Source organism: Rhinolophus sinicus, linkage group LG12, assembly GCF_036562045.2.
Source record: "Rhinolophus sinicus isolate RSC01 linkage group LG12, ASM3656204v1, whole genome shotgun sequence".
Classification (NCBI taxonomy): Eukaryota; Metazoa; Chordata; class Mammalia; order Chiroptera; family Rhinolophidae; genus Rhinolophus; species Rhinolophus sinicus.
Window position 1 is genome coordinate 52,240,363 of NC_133761.1, and position 16,019 is coordinate 52,256,381.

At 46.1% G+C, this 16,019-nt stretch overlaps 1 protein-coding gene across 1 annotated transcript; it reads right to left on the reverse strand.

Moving 5' to 3' along the window:
- Positions 1–353: 353 nt before the first annotated feature.
- Positions 354–6,468, reverse strand: LG12H1orf202 (linkage group 12 C1orf202 homolog). The gene is made up of 3 exons (XM_019730851.2): positions 4,860–6,468; positions 4,565–4,635; positions 354–1,834 (listed from the first exon to the last, which is right to left on the reverse strand). Exon 3 carries the CDS (start codon positions 1,279–1,281, stop codon positions 880–882), a length of 402 nt encoding a protein of 133 aa, XP_019586410.2. The 5' UTR covers positions 1,282–1,834; positions 4,565–4,635; positions 4,860–6,468; the 3' UTR covers positions 354–879.
- Between the last annotated feature and the right edge of the window lie 9,551 nt (positions 6,469–16,019).

Sequence of the window (16,019 nt, forward strand, 5' to 3'; positions counted from 1 at the left end):
GTGGGGTGGAGGGGTATGTAATGGGGGAAGAAGGGTCCATGGCACGTACTCTATCCCAACACCCTGATGTAGCATCTGCACCCAAAGGCCATGTTTAATAAATGCCTTGACTGTGTGTAGCTCTTCCAGCTTACGTCGACCACTCTCACGCCTAGTATTTTACTTTTCATCTTCACAAGCCTACAGAGCTAGAATATCATTGGCAGGTTTTTATCGATGAGGGAAAGAAGCTAAAGACCCACCCAGGAGTCTCCCTTCGCTCTTTTCCTCTAGAAACTAGTTTTTCAAACTCCCCCTCACCCCACCCACAAGCCTTGGTTCTAATGCTGTTTGCTTTACAAAGGTCCCTAAGTGCTTGTAAACAAAAAGCAGAGTTTGCTGATGCTGATGTGAGGTGAAGAGCTCAGCGTCCCACTTAAAATAGTTTTTAATCCCCGAGGGCACTGCACAGATTGAAAACCACTGCCACTCCCACACTCTTCCTCGGGGTGTTTGGGAACAGACAACCCGGCGCCTCCGTTCACCAGGTCAGGCCTGGTAGCAGCTGCCAGAGAGCGGGCTCTGGGGCCCCGGCAACTGCCCGCACGGTGGCAGGGGCTTGGGGCGCGAGAACTGTGCAGGATGGAGCAGTTTACTTCACTAAAAACTCAACACGCAGACGTTGGGGTTCAAACGCATATCCCCCAAAACTCCATGTTCTTTCATTCATATGGTGTTGGATTTATTTTCACTTCTTGCTTTTGTTAAAGGAAACAAACCAGCGCTCTGGGGGCAGGGGTGCGGGTGGGGCATCGCGGTCCTCGCTGCCGGCCGGTGGCCCGACACACGACCCGGCACCGCGCCGGCGGCCTCGCGTCGCTCTGCAGCGGCGGCCGCGACCTAGTGGGCGCCCTGCGTGGGGTCCAGCGCCAGCAGCGGAATCTCCTCCAGCCGCTCCGGCCTCTCCCCGCGCCGCCGCAGGTAGCGCCGCCTCCACGTCGCCAGCGTCTGCAGCAGCCTCTGCAGGCTCGGAGGGCCCCACAGGCCGCGCTCCGGGGCCGCCCTGGCCGGCCACCCGTGCTTGGCCTGCTTCCTGCGTGGGCCGCGAGCCGCGCCCGGCAGGAAGAGCCGCCGCCAGCACCAGCAGCCCGAGCAGGAGCCGCCGTCCCCGGGGGCCGCGCGCCGCCCCGCCGCCTCGGGCTCCGCCCACTGAGGGCCGCCCCGCTTCAGGCGCGCCATCTTCTCCAGCAGCTCGTGCCGCCTGCCGCTGCGCCGGGGGCCCCAGGGCCGCAGGGCCGCCATTCGCAGCCAAGGCCTCTTCTGGGAGCGCGCAGGGCACCGGGCCGCGGCCCAAGTCTCGGAAACGGACGGGCTGGGCAACTCGGCGGAGGCCTCCCGGACACGAAGTCCCTCGGTTTCACACCTCGAGTCCCTTTCTGCCACCTCCCGGGGGATGTGCCTCGAGTCCTTCCCAGTGGTTTAGGTTGCCAGGGAAACGCGAATGGTGACCGCACAATGCCCCGCAGTGTCCATCCTCCCTTCCATCCAGGTACCGAGTGCAAACCTGCACCCTCAGCAACTGAGGAGAAACCAGAATCCAGGGGCCCAGATAATTCCTCCGACCACAAATAAATCAGCCAAATTGCTGTTGAGTCGTTTTGAGATGTGACCTTCAAGCAGGCCAGAAGGGATCTTGGAAGTTCGGGGTCCAAGTGCCTCATTTACTCTTACATTAAGCATCCACCCAGAAGGTGGCTGCTTGAGCTCCGCCGGCGCAACGCTCGAATTTCAGTCCCAGGCTTGTTGCCCCGGAGGCTTCAATTTTGTGGACTGGTTTCAGGTGTTCTGTATTTTTCTGCCAACAGGGAACCACAGTTTCAGGAGAGATCTCAAAACCTGATTTTCTTTATCGGGCCAAACCCAAAGGCCTCTTCCTTGTAGGATTATGATTGACTTTTTTTTTTTTTTAATAATTTTTTTTCTGATCGCAAATTTAGGATTTTTGTGGAAATTTTTGGGAAAACAAATACACAAAAAACTTTTTTTTTCACTTGCTTCTTCATATACTTTTTTGCGCTCATCAATTTTCTCAAGTTCAAGTAAAGAAAAGTTAAAATAACAAGAGCTACCATGTGTCATGGTTATTATGTGCTAAGCAGTTTTCCTAGCATTTTGCATATTTTTTTTGTAGCCCACTAACAAGTGAGCAGGCTCTGGAGTGAGTCTGCCTGAGTTTGAATTCTGGCTCCAACATTTACTAGCTCTAACTTTGGGCAAGTTACTTAACCTTTCAGTGCCTCAGTTTATTCATCTGTAAAACTGACATAATAATAATCCTACCTCGGGGGATTGTTGGGAGAATTAAATGAGATAATACATATAAAGCAGTTAGCACATACTGGGCACATAATAAGTGCATAGTGAGTAAATTGTTATTATGCAATCCTCGCAACAACTCAAGTGAAGTGGTTCCCAAGTGAAGTAATATTCCCATTGTGCTGATTGGGAAAACTATAAGCCTAAAGAGGTAAAATCATTTACCTGTGATTACATAGCTTATAAATTAAGGAGAACCCCAGAATCTTTGAACCCCAAAATATTAAATGACTACACTGCTGTTGAGCTTTCAACTATTCATCCTACCAATATAGTGTCCCTTCTTCTAGTATACCTAGCCTCCAAAATGTCCACCATCAATAGACAGGGGACAGCATTTAATGTCTGTGTAGCCTCTGGATGAAAAAAACAAGGGGGGGGGGAATTGCTATCCAGTCCTTCTTTCTAGCAACTTTTAAAATTTCCGATCATCTGGGCGAGAGCCTTTAGGTTCCCATCACCCCTGAGCACATTCTAACAGTATCCTTTGTTCGCCCCCTCACCTTGGCATGACTGCACGGAGCTGACCCCCACAAGCCATTCCCCTTTAAGAACAGCTTTATGTGTAATTTGGTTCTTCCCCAATTCTCCATGGGTGCCACCTCCTTCGATTCAGGCTGTCTGTGCTTCCTGCTTCCTGTGCCAAACACTCAAGCACAAGGTAAATCCTGACTGACAGATTCCGCTGGTAAGAAACAACAAGCCCCAACTGGGACATTATTTACAAGGACAGTGCAAGGAAAAGCAGCCAAAGATGCCAGCTCCCCACAGCACAGGACAACACTGAATCAAAAGGGCCCAGATGACTGCAATGTGAATGGTAGGACACCCTAATGCAGCTGCGTCCTAAGTGGGGGAATACAAGACAGGAAAGTCTCATGCATCATCAGAGCCTGACAGATGACGAGAAACGACCTCACCACAGCCTCCCAGGATGACAGGAGGCCAGTGGAAATGGTCTTACAGCTCCGCACACGTCTCCCAGGCCTTCATGTTCCAGGAGGATTACAGGGTGTTCTGCCAAGATTTAGATTCAGCTACAGTTCAAGCCTGGCCCATATGGCCTATGAGGATATGTACGAAGTCCCCAGGGCACCATGACAGAGCCATTCCTCTGGACAAATCAGTTTACATGCTTCCTGAATCTTTTTCTGGCTGTTATGAGCTGAATTTTGCCCCTCCCACTCCCCCCAAAAAATCATAATTTGAAGATCCATCCTCTAGAACCTCAGAATGTGACTATATTTGAAATTAGAGTCAAAAAAAGGTAATTATGTTAAAATGAGATTCTCTAGTCCAATGTGACTGGTGTCCTCATAAGAGATTAGACACAACACAGAAGGAAGATCATGTAAAGACACAGGGAGAGAGAATGATCCAAGATGGTGGAGCAGATCAACACTGTGCCTGCATCCTTCCATGAACACATTAAAATTATAACTACATTGGGGTGGCCGGATGGCTCAGTCGGTTAGAGCACAAGCTCTTAACAACAGGGTTGCCGGTTCGATTCCCACATAGACCAGTGAGCTGCACCCTCCACAACTAGATTGAAGACAACGAGCTGCTGCTGAGCTGCTGGAGGAGCGGCTAGATGGCTCAGGTGGTTAGAGTGTGAGCTCTCAACAACAGGGTTGCCAGTTCAATTCACGCATGGGATAGTGGGCTGTGACCCCTGCCACTAAGATTGAAAACGGCGACTGGACTTGGAGCTGAGCTGCGCCCTCCACAACTAGATTGAAGGACAACGACTTAGGGCTGATGGGCCCTGGAAAAACATATTCTCCAATATTCCCCAATAAAAATTTTTTTAAAAATTAAAACTACATTATAGAACATTCAACCTGGAAAACCATCTGAAGTCTGGCTGACCAGAAGTTTTATAAATAAGGATATAAAGAAGCCACGTCGAGATTGGTAGGAAGGGTAGAGATATGAAAGGGGCTGGCCCTACATTTCCGTGTAGCAGATGAAAAATTGGGAGGGATATCTCGGCCATGGAGATTCCCCACCGAGGAGTGAGAGACCCCAGGCCCCAACACCAGGCTTCCCAGCCTAGAGTACTGGTGCTGGAAGAGAGGCCCCCACAATATCTGGCTGTGAAAAACAGTGGGGATTCCGACTGTCCAGGAAGGACAGAAGGCTATAGGGAACTCAGCCATCCTCTTAAACAGCCTGTACACAGACTCACTCGCTCATAAGCACTCACCTTGGGCTCCGGCGGAGGGATGGTGACTCGGAGGATGTCAGAAGCATATGGAAGCAGACTGGGGTGCGTGGCTGTAGGAGGAGGACAGGAGGATGGATGGTCAGCATTTTCCCTGTGAGGAGTCGTCCTTCCCTGCAGCCGGACACCATCTTTCCTGTGTTGAGCCCACCCCCACACTGCCAAATCTGAATCTGATTGGTCTGGTGAGCGCCACAGCTCCACCCTGCTCACTCATTGAGACCCCGCCATACCCAACTCCTTACAGCAGGAGGCTTTATCGCCAGCTGAACCTTACCAGAGCCGGCAACCGGCAGCAGGTGGCAGCAGGCCTTGGGGAGCTCTGGCTTCTTGCAGAGCTACCCCAGGCCCCGTACTGGTGGCAGCCCTCCTCATTTCACAGCGTGGATTCTCCCACATGCCTCCAGGTCCAGTACAGGCAGCAACCAACTGTGGATTGCTTTGTAGCTCCTACCAGGGAGTCCCTGACCGGTCACAGGCAGTGGCTGACCTGGGCCTGTCCTGGAGCTCCTCCCAAGAGATCCCAGAACCAACATACTCAGAAGTCGGCTTCAGACCACAGCAGAGAACTACACCATAAGCCCCACAAGCGGCACACACAAAGGGCGATCTCAATAGGCACCAGAGCCCATTGGGGCAAATCCCGCTCTGGGTGGTAAGCCCCCAGCACCGCAGCCCATAAGCTGTGGACATGGCCAAATCCCACAGCCAATCAGTCTGAGGGTCAATCCTACCCCTTTACGTGCCAGTAGCAATCAAGGCCCAAATATAACAGGAGGGCACATACAACCCACAAAAGGGATTCTCCTGGAGCACCTGGAGTAGGTGACCAGGGAGACTGTGCCACTGGGCCCTACAGGGCACCTACTACATAAGGCCACCCAGCCAAGACTGGGAGACCTAGCAGATTTATCTAATACATAGAAACAAACACAGGCAGCCAAACTGAGGAAACCAAGAAATACATCCCAAACGAAAGAACAGGAGAAAACTCCAGAAAAAGAACTAAATGAAATGGAGGCAAACAACCTACCAGAGACAGAGTTCAAAACACTGGTTATAAGGATGTCCAAGGAACTTAGTGAGAACTTCAACAAGAGATAGCAAGCATAAAAAAAGACATAGAAACCATAAAAAGAACCATCCAGAAGTGCAGATAGCACAATAACTGAAACGAACAATGTACTAGAAGGAATCACCAGAAGACTAGGTGAAGCCCAGTATCGAATCAACAATTTGGAAGACAGAGCAGCAGAAAACATCTGATTGGAACAGCAAAAAGAAAACAGAATTTTAAAAAATCAGAATAGTTTAAGAGACCTCTAGGACAGCATCAGGCATAACAAAATCCACATCATAGGGGTACCAGAAGGAGAAGAGAGAAAACAAAGGATTGAGAACCTATTTGCGAAATAATGACTGAAAACTTTCCTAACCTAGCCTCATCAGAGCACAAGGGGCCTGTTCCCACAGTGTCATCGTGAGGAGCGAACAACCCAAGGCATGTAGGACCTTAATACAGAGCCAGACACAAAGCAAGCGCTCAATAAACACCAGCCCTGCTGCTGGTGGATCCTCTCCGTCTCTGCCTGTTAATGTCTCCTGCGCCAAACACTCAGCAGCACACACGGGCTGTCCTCACGTGAGTTCCAGCAGTGCTTTTGTTTCTGAAATCCTAGAGCTAATGACAAGCTCTGTGAGCTCAAACTCCTGGAAACTTTCCCGGGAAAATTTGGGATACAGAAATACGGGATAGAAGAAAACAGATGGCTCTGGGTTTTTTGTGGAATGGACAATGAAAGGTCAGTTAGCTCTGTAGGAGAGAGCACAGGGGCCAGGGGGACCCAGCCCAGGAGACTTCTCACCTCTACCACTTGCTTAACCCTCCCCTGGCTCAGGCACCTGCTGTCTATGCAACCAAGTACAGGTGGAGCGGCGCCAGCCACGCCGTAGGACTAGAAGATGAAGCCAGTACAGTCCCAGCAAGGCTGAGTCAGTGACATTGTCCCTATATGTGAAAGGTGACACATTTGTAAGCATCACCCAGGATGCCATCTACCATTACCCAGGTAACTGAGCCAGAAGTGGGGTATGGAATTTGAACAAAATAGAACAGATTCGGCATCTTCTCTCTATGGAGATTGTCTCCATTCTAGTATATAGACGTTACAAGATAACTGTTCCAAAATTACCCTTTAGTATAAGAACGAATGTTTTCTCCAGATATTTTGAGATAAAATTTTGATGAAATATAATGCGTCCTAGGAAAGGCCCGGTTCCTGTATTAGGAAGGTATATTCTGGATTTAAGGACATTGGGTAATTACACCCTCAAATGTTTGTCTGCTATTATAGTGAATCTGCGGGGAGCAGATTCTCTGCCTTTTACTGTGTGGGGGAAGTCTTAGCATCAGCATGTCAAGGCACTGAAATGTTAGTGCAACCTTGTTGTCAGACAGGGCCTCCCTTGGAAGCTCCCAAAACCATGGCATGTGGAAACCCAAAAGCATTCTCCCCAAGATTTCTGCAAATCCTTTGTCTCTTAATTCCTCTTTCTGTATGGACTCCACTCTCTGAGTTTCACAAAACCCCTTCACATGAAGAAAGAAGCGTTCTGAAATGTGTAGACCTTCATGGAAATTTTGGAGAGGAAACTGAATAAGGAGCTCACAAAATAGAAATATAAAAATACAAATGAGGGCGGCCGGATGGCTCAGTTGGTTAGATTGTAAGCTTTGAACAGGGTTGCTGGTTCGATTCCCACATGGGCCAGTGAGCTGCGCCCTCCACAACTAGATTGAAGGACAACAACTTGGAGCTGATGGGCCCTGGAGAAACACACTGTCCCCCAATATTCCTCCATAAAAAATTTTTAAAAATGAGATGTGGTGTGGGAGCATGTGGCCCCAATAACATCAGAAGTCTAGGGCCACATGTGACCCGCTCCACCTTCACAAGTGTCAGCGAGTTCAACGCGCTTTCACATGCAAATCACTTCCTTTCCACCCATCCAGCGATCCAATAAATACTTATTTGGAAAACAAAAATACAAATGACTTCCCAAAACATAGTGTCACAGTTCTCAAGGTGTCACTCTGTGGAAGCTCAGTGACCTTCCCTGACCAAACCGCGCCTCTCTCACTCTTCCTAGCAATTTCAGGCCTGCAACGCTCATCTGTTCTCTCTACTTCTTTTTCCTCCTCTGAAGAATAAAACCACCAAACATTCCTGCCTCTTATCCATAGCAAACAAATTTTCCCCTTTTCATTGATATTTTGCCACTTATAGACAACTGACTATAAGATCTTACCTACCTCAATTAGTGCGATAATTTCCTACAGATAGATGTTTCCACCTCAGAGGAAACCTTTTCTTCTCCTTACATGTAGTACAGTAGTCTCCCCTTATCCGTGGGGGTTATGCTCCAAGACCTCCAGGGGATATCTGAAACCTTGGATAGTACCAAACCCTGAATATACTACCTTTTCTCCTATACATACCTACCTATGATAAAGTTTAATTTATAAATCAGGCACAGTAAAAGATGAACAACAACAATAAAAAATAGAACAATTATAACAATATGCTGTAATAGAAGTTATGTGAATGTGGTCTCTTTCTCAAAATCTTATTGTATTGTACTCACCCTTCTTCTTGCAATAATGTGAGATGACACAATGCCGACGTGATGAGAAGAAGTGAGGTACTCAGAATGGCATGCAACTTAAAACTTATGAATTGCTTCTTTCTGGAATTTTCCATTTAATATTTTTGGACTGTGGTTGACCACGGGTAACCGAAACTGGTGGAAAGTGAAACCAGGGAGAAGAGGGGACTGCTGTACATTTCTATTGCTAAAATGTAGACCTTTGCAGGATGACTTCCCTGTGAGATCAGAGGTGGTAGGAAGGTGAGTGAGGAAGGAGGAGGAACACTGAATCATCACCATCACCATCATGACCATCACATTCATTCATTGACTCTCCATTTTAGGAATGATCTCATTTCAGCCTCATAACAGATTGATAGAAACCATACCCCACTTCACAGGTAAGGACACTGAAGTGTGAATTTCTGTGGCAGGCTCTATAACTAAGCAGTGACAACAGGCTAAGCCAGGAAATGCTTGTGGATAGAACCCCCGCCTTGTGAATTGATTGGGAATTTGATTCGCCCTCCCAGATGGAAAATCAGGAACTGCCGAGGAAGGGGATAAGAGGGCTGGAAGGTCTGAACTGGGCAAAAATATGGAATTTGATGAGAGAATAAACTTTTATACTGTTCTTTGGGAAGGACAAGACACACAAGTAGATGTTGGGAAATAGGAAGGCCCTGGCCACATGAAGATAAGGAGCTGGGAGGAAAGGGACGAGGATAAAGCTGCACAGGGTTTCTGGGAATAGAATATACTCGTATTATCTAAAAGTGGGGCATGCAAAGGAAGGAGCTCTATGTGTTTGTTAATCATGTTAAGTATTGTAGAGTCCGTGACCTATGGTTTGTAAACCTTATATCGCGTAGTATTTGAATTTTCAATTTTTCTTTTGCTGTCTTTGTAATGTTGTTTTTAGATGATGCCAAGGTACTTTATCTGTGATCTGGAAGCTATAGGATTTTTAGATAGTCACGAGACAGAGTTTTACATGGGAACTGTGTACAACTCATATCCACCTAAGGTCATGGCACAGGGACTCCAGAGAGAATCTCCAAAGGAAGTGACATTCAGAGGGAATGGGTCTGGGACACGGACACAGCCACCCTTCTCCATCCTCTGCCCTGCATTCTCCACTCAAAACTCTGATGCAGAAACAACCAAGTACAATGAGTGAAACCTGTAAGGATATCAGTTTAAATAAATCAACTGTAAAAGGGGGAAATTTGAATATGGACTTGGTATTAGATGGCACTAAGGAATTCTTGCGAATTTTATTAGGTGTAATGGTGGCACTATAGTTTTCCAATAAGACATCCTGAGGAATTTAAGTGTAAAACACCATGAGAGCTGAAATTTACTTTAAAATATCAAGGAAAAAAAGAAGGGGGAACGGATGGATGAGACAAGCCTGGCCAAATGCCGGTGATTGTAAAAGTTGGGGCGATAGATACATGGGGATTGTTATATTCCCTCTGGTTATGCGTGTTGGGGAATTTTCAAAGGAAAAAGATTTGGAGACACTAGCGTAAAGAGAGTTTGTCACCAAAGCCCCCAAGTCCAGGGTGATTGGGAAAATAGACACACTTTTCCAGGTGATTTGAGCAGAAGTTTGAAACTACCTACCTCAACTATCTGAGCCATTTCAGGAGCAAGTGAGATTTGCTGGGGCAATTGACCTAGATTTCTACCTAATTTGGCACAGTCTGCAGCCCAGAGGAAATCTCAGGAGGTAAGATGTCAGAAGAGGGGGATGTGCCCCCACATTTTACCACAAAAGGGCCACAAGCCATAGAGAGCACGCTAACCTATTTGTAAGTGCTTTCAGAAACCCAGGGAATGATTTTCTCACTGTACTTGGACTTTCTAAATCAAAAAATCAAAACGATTACCATAAAGTCAAATTACTTTCTTGTGTTGTCTCAGTTTTCACATCTGGGGAAAAAAATTGTGACAAAACAATTAAGATAGGGACAACCAAATTTGCTCCTTTCTGAGGACAGCTGTGAGGCTCTCAGAGATAGCCATAATTATGGAGCAGCAAACAGGACAATAATCACCAGCCACACAACTTCCCAGGTGCCTTCCCCCTTGGCCCTTGGTGCCAAAGCCTTTGCTGCCAGTGCCGAGTGGAGGGCTGTGGCATTTTGCTGCATGATTCTGTCAGAAACCCCTGAAGTAGCTGGGCAGAAGATCCACGAAATGCAGATAAACTGGGGCCAAGCCCTCAATGGCTGGGTAAGCAGCCTCATTCCAATCTCTGCTTTGTTGCAAGACAGCTGGCCAAGGGCTGCATTTATTTATTTTGGCAATTGTGTTATTTGAGGAAACCTAAAACACTTGTTTCAGTCAACAAATTTCTTGTTTAACACCCACTAGCCAACACAGCCTCAAAAGAAAATATGTGGGTGGGTAGGTAATAATTGTTTCTGAAGAAAAAGAAAGGCTGGCGTCTCTGTGGTTTAGACATTGACTACTTAAATGTTCGGGCCACATATATTTTCAAGACTTTCCCACCCTAGCAAGGTGTGGAGAAATGATGGGATATTGGCAGAGGTCGTCTCCTTATGGCTTTCTTTTGCACAGGGGGGCCCTGTTCTCCCAGCTTGGGAAGGAGCAGGTCTGAATACTGCCCTGTTGTCCAAATGTCTTCTTCAGACTGGAAGGCCTACTTAGGGGGTAGGACAGGGAGATGGAGACGGGTGCTTGCCCCACGCTTCTCTAAAAATTGCTCCAGCCACCAACCCTTGTACTAAATGACTTCACTCCTCCCACGACACAGAGGCTAGAACCCAAACTGCGTCAGAGAAAATGTCTCCCCCAGGAACTGGAATTGGGACAGAGGTTCTGGGTAGGTATGTGTGGATGCAGGACCTGGAAAGCCATGTCACTTCAGGAGCTTTACCATCATACACAAGCTTTACCTAGACATAAATGCAGAGGTATCCATTCCTTTCTTCAATGCACTCAAAACCCTTTCAAGCAAGAAACATGCATTCTGTTGGACAGGACAGACTAAGGTCTTTCAGGACATGTGAAGCAATTTCTCACGGTCATACAATAACCAACTAGAAAATCAGGCTGGAATTGGGATTTCTCAATTTCAAAGTCAGCTTATGCCCTGTGAATAAGAACTGCTACCTCCTTTGGAATGACACATACCGTACATACAGCTTCCATTTCTCAGGTAATTTGAACTTAAAACCTCTGACAGCGCCCAGCACTAAGCAGCATTATAGCCTGAAAATCTCGGGGGATTATCACAACAGCTGTCATGCAGCAGAAAATTGCCAGACCCTGAAATCAATGTACCTAGCAGACCTTCCAAATGACGTATATTTTTAGGTGATGAATGTTATCGTCAGCTCTATTTTCAGCTTTTCAATTCTACAAAAGCATTTGTAAGAACAGAGAAAAATCCCTGTGACAGAATCTGTGAAGTGTAACTGCTCACCTGGTATCTCTGAGGCAGAAACACTACAATTTCTCAGATTGCACTTTTTTCTTTTTTTTTTTTGGAAGGTAGTACAAATAGATTTTTAAATTTCTTCTTCTTCCTAGTAGAACACGTAACACTTTGTAACTGGAACATTCCTCAAGTTCTGTCAATGAAATCATTAACACTCAGTCTTTCTCAGATACCAAGTTGTTGAGCAGTCTAAAAAAAATAGGACTTGGTTTTCCTTGACATACAGATTTAAAAACTGCAGCCACAGCAAAGTATCAAGTTGGTGGCTTTGATTTCTACAAGGAATGCACCATCGGTGTCTCCATGCCACGTGCAGTACCCTTCTCACAAGTGGACAAGTCATCAGGAGTCTCCTTAAACCCAACATGACCCAGGCTGAATGTATCACCTGCCATTCCAGCAAATCAGCACAGAAATGCTGGAGGTGAACCATCTACAGAAGTCACCCAGTTAGGAGTTAAGATTCAGGGAAATGAAAACTGCAATGAGAAGACAAAGGTGCTGGGGGTACCTATGGGATGTTTGCCCAACCGGGGTGGGGCCCATGAAGTGTGGCTCTTCCACTGTCATGCACCTTCCTGTAGGCCCGGGCTATGTGCCAATGGGCACTGGTCCAGAATGATGGCTTTACACTACCCGTTGGAATTTATGGCCTTGGCAGTTATGACGGGAGCCACACTCAGGAGCACGAGGAAGGAACATATCCTGGGAGCTTCTCCAAGCTGCCACATGGTGATTGTCACTGCCATCCCTAATCCCTGTGCCGCTCTCCTAGGGAAGCCAGGGCCTTGAAGAGGCCATCATCCACACCATCCCTCAGCCCCTGGTCACAAGGCGCGTCAGAGACACTGACCCCAGCAGTAGGTCAGAGGACTTGTCCCTGCACCACGGCCCGAACCGCAGAAGCAGCAGTGGAGGTGCAAAGGGTTTGTTTTCAAGCCCTGGCTCTGCCACCTGCCAGGGGCAAGTGTCCTTACTATTCTGAGATCCAGTGTCTTCATTTGAGAAATGAAGACTATTGTAATATCATCTTCAAAAGTGTGAACATTAAATGGGAAGTGTGAAAGTACTCTGTTAGGTGCAATAAAGTGTGAAATATTATTATGAATTCATGAGGAAACGGAGGTTTGTTGCAATACATTAGCACCCAGCATGTGGTCCTTTATGTAGAAAATATGTAATAAATATTTGAAGATATGGAAGACTATTATGATTATTTCCAAATATGCTGATCCCCACTTTCCCCACCCCAGCAGCTGCAGGCCATGCAATGAAAGGGAATGAAAGTCATGGAATGCAGGGAGGGAAGAGCACTCTCTGACCTGGCATGGGGGCTGGAGGCTCCCACCATAGCCTTGAGATAGTGGGAGTAAGGAGACCACGTGTCAGCCTTCTACAGGCTTCCAATGCTTTTGTTCCTTAAAAAAAAAAAAAAGGTAACAATGTAATCAGGCCTTAGTTTCCAGGCAACCATGCTCCATCTAACCCCATGTTGTGGCAGTTCTGTAAAGTGTGAATCATACTTACAGTGAACTGCGGCAACTCCACACAAATAACACAGCTTAGACCCAAATCAACGAGAATTTAGATTTCTTAACCATTTTTGTGCCATGGACCCATTTGGGAATCTGGTGAAGTTGATGGGCTTCTTCTAAGATTAATGTTTCTGGATGCATTAAAATACATAGATAGGATTATAAAGGAACCAAATCAGACATATTTTTAAAATTTGTGATAATCTGCTTTGTTATTAGTGTACTTCATGGCAAGATTGAACAGCAGGTCTATGATAACTGTCAAAATTGTGAAAGTGAGGAGTATGAAGGATAATTCCTGATATCTGACAGAGTGTCAATGTGAGTTCTACTGGTGAGTCATAGGGACTGCTACTGCTACTGCCATTTGTTGGCTGCGTTTATATAAATGAAGGAAATGCTGGGTTTCAGTTACAGGTCAGTAAACTTCCCACCTAACGCCATGGACCTCCCCAAATCTATCCACAGTTCCCAGGATAAGATTCCCTTCCTTAGACCCAACAATTCAAGGTTCTCAAAAACCTAGAGAGAATTTCCCTCCCAGCATGACAAGGAATCAACTCATTGTTTATTTAATCACTGAGCCATCAGAAGCCTTGTCTCAGCAGGGCCTCGGGAAGCCATACTGGTGGGGGGGTATAGCAGTGTCATGGCAAGAATTAACACAGAAGATGAAAGAATGACAACGGGAGAGGCAGAGAGGGCTGCAGAGGGAGAGACAAACGTCTAAGCTAAAAATCACCTTAAACCCGCCCCAGGGGCCCACCTCACTCTGATTCTAAGCAGGGCACTCAGAGAGGGTCATACCCCTTTCCTTAATCCCTACAGTCAATTGGAGATCAAGTCTGGCAAGGCTTCCTTTGCACTGAGATTTGGCTTCCCCTCTCCCTTTCCAAACATTTAACACTTGGGTGACAGCTGGTCTTCCTCACCCACTGCAGTGTATCCTGTTCGTTGCTGTCAGACTAGGTGTCCTCTTGTTGATTTCCTTTCTGCCCAGGGAAACCTGCTGGCAATCTGCATTATCGCTGGGTCCCAAGGTCTACATCTCTTTCTGGCTTTTGGGGCCATAATTTCACCCCATCCCCTCAGCCAAGTTTGTTTCTCATCAGTACTGAGCAAACGCCCAATGTCCTCCTGGTACACACACACACACACACACACACACACACACACACACACCATGCACTCACACACCTCTTGCCGTACTCATTACTTTGTTGATGCTGTGTTCATTCTCTGAACCGTTCCCCTCCCATCACTCAGCCAAACTGAATCCTGCCCATCCTGAAGACCCCCTGGACATCCTTTTCCCTGACTGAGTTGCACTGACCTAGCCCATCTCTCAACCCCCACTGCATGGACATTCCCACACAGCTTGGCATTGAAGTATTTCCTGACGATTTCATGCTTATTCTCTCTCCAACTGGACTCTAAATGCCTTGAGAATAGGGAACCATATGTTGTAGTCCCCTATATTTCTCCCTGGGCCCAGACTAATGATGAACATAGAGAAAATTCATTATCACTGGTCAAGGTGTAATGAATTGGGAAAATTTTTATTTTGTTAGATCTCTTTGGGAAAGCTTATATATGTTTGGAAGAAATACTGTGACAATTTCCTTAAAGGCTAAGAGTGAGGCCTTCTGGGGCATTCTCAAGTAACAAAAGATGTTTGTTAAATTACTGCCCGTAAGATCAGGAGAGTAATTGGTGGGACTTCTGAAAAAGAAGAAAAGCAAAAGGGACAGGGTATGAGACAGGGACACTGTCCATTGTAGTACAATGAGCCACCTGTACTCCAAAACCTTCAGTAAAATTCTAGTGACATAAAATTCTATGAAAGCTGGTACGGATGGATTTCTGATGGAAACCAGTGAAAGAGACAAGTTTCTCTGTTTTTTTTCAATGAAGCTGTTATTTTTTTTAATAATTAAAAAAAATTTTCAATTACAGTTGACATATAACATTATATTAGTTTCAGGTGTACAACATAGTGATTAGACATTTATATAACTTAGGAAGTGATCACCCTGGTAAGTCTAGTATCCGCCTGGCACCATACAGAGTTACTACAATATTATTGACTATATTCCTTATGCTGTATGTTACATCTCCATGACTACTTTGTAACTACCAATACTTCTTAATCCCTTCACCTTTTTCACCCATTCCCTTATCTCCCCTCCCATCTGGCAACCACCAAAATGTTCTCTGTATCTATAAGCGTGTTTCTGTTTTGTTTGTTTGTTTGTTTTGTTCTTTAGAGTCCACACATAAGTGAAATCATATCGCATTTATCTCTCTCTGTGTGACTTACTCCACTCAGCACAATACCCTCTAGGTCCATCCATGTTGTTGCAGATGGCAAGATTACATTCTTTATTATGGCTGAGTAAATATTCCATTGTATATATGTACCACCTTTTCTTTATCCATTCATCCATTGATGAACACCCAGGTGGTCTCCATATCTTGGCCATTGTAAACAATGCTGCAATGAACATAGAGGTGCATATATCTTTTTGAAGTAGTCTTTTGGGTTTCTTCAGATAAATACCCATATGTGGGATTACTGGGTCCTTCTTTGTCTCTTGTTATAGCCTTTGTTTTAAAGTCTATTGTTTCTGGCATACGTATTGCTACTCCAGGTGGTGGGTTTTTTTTAATCCATTTTCATGAAATGTCTCTTTCCATCCCTTTACTTTCTGTCTGTGTGTGTCTTTTGATCTGAAGTGAGTCTCTTGTAGCCAGCATATGTAAGGGTCTTGTTTTCTTATCC

What these genes read in the sequence shown, in the direction of transcription:
- LG12H1orf202 (XM_019730851.2), bottom strand. Translation starts at nt 1,281, where the DNA reads ATGGCGGCCCTGCGGCCCTGGGGCCCCCGGCGCAGCGGCAGGCGGCAC.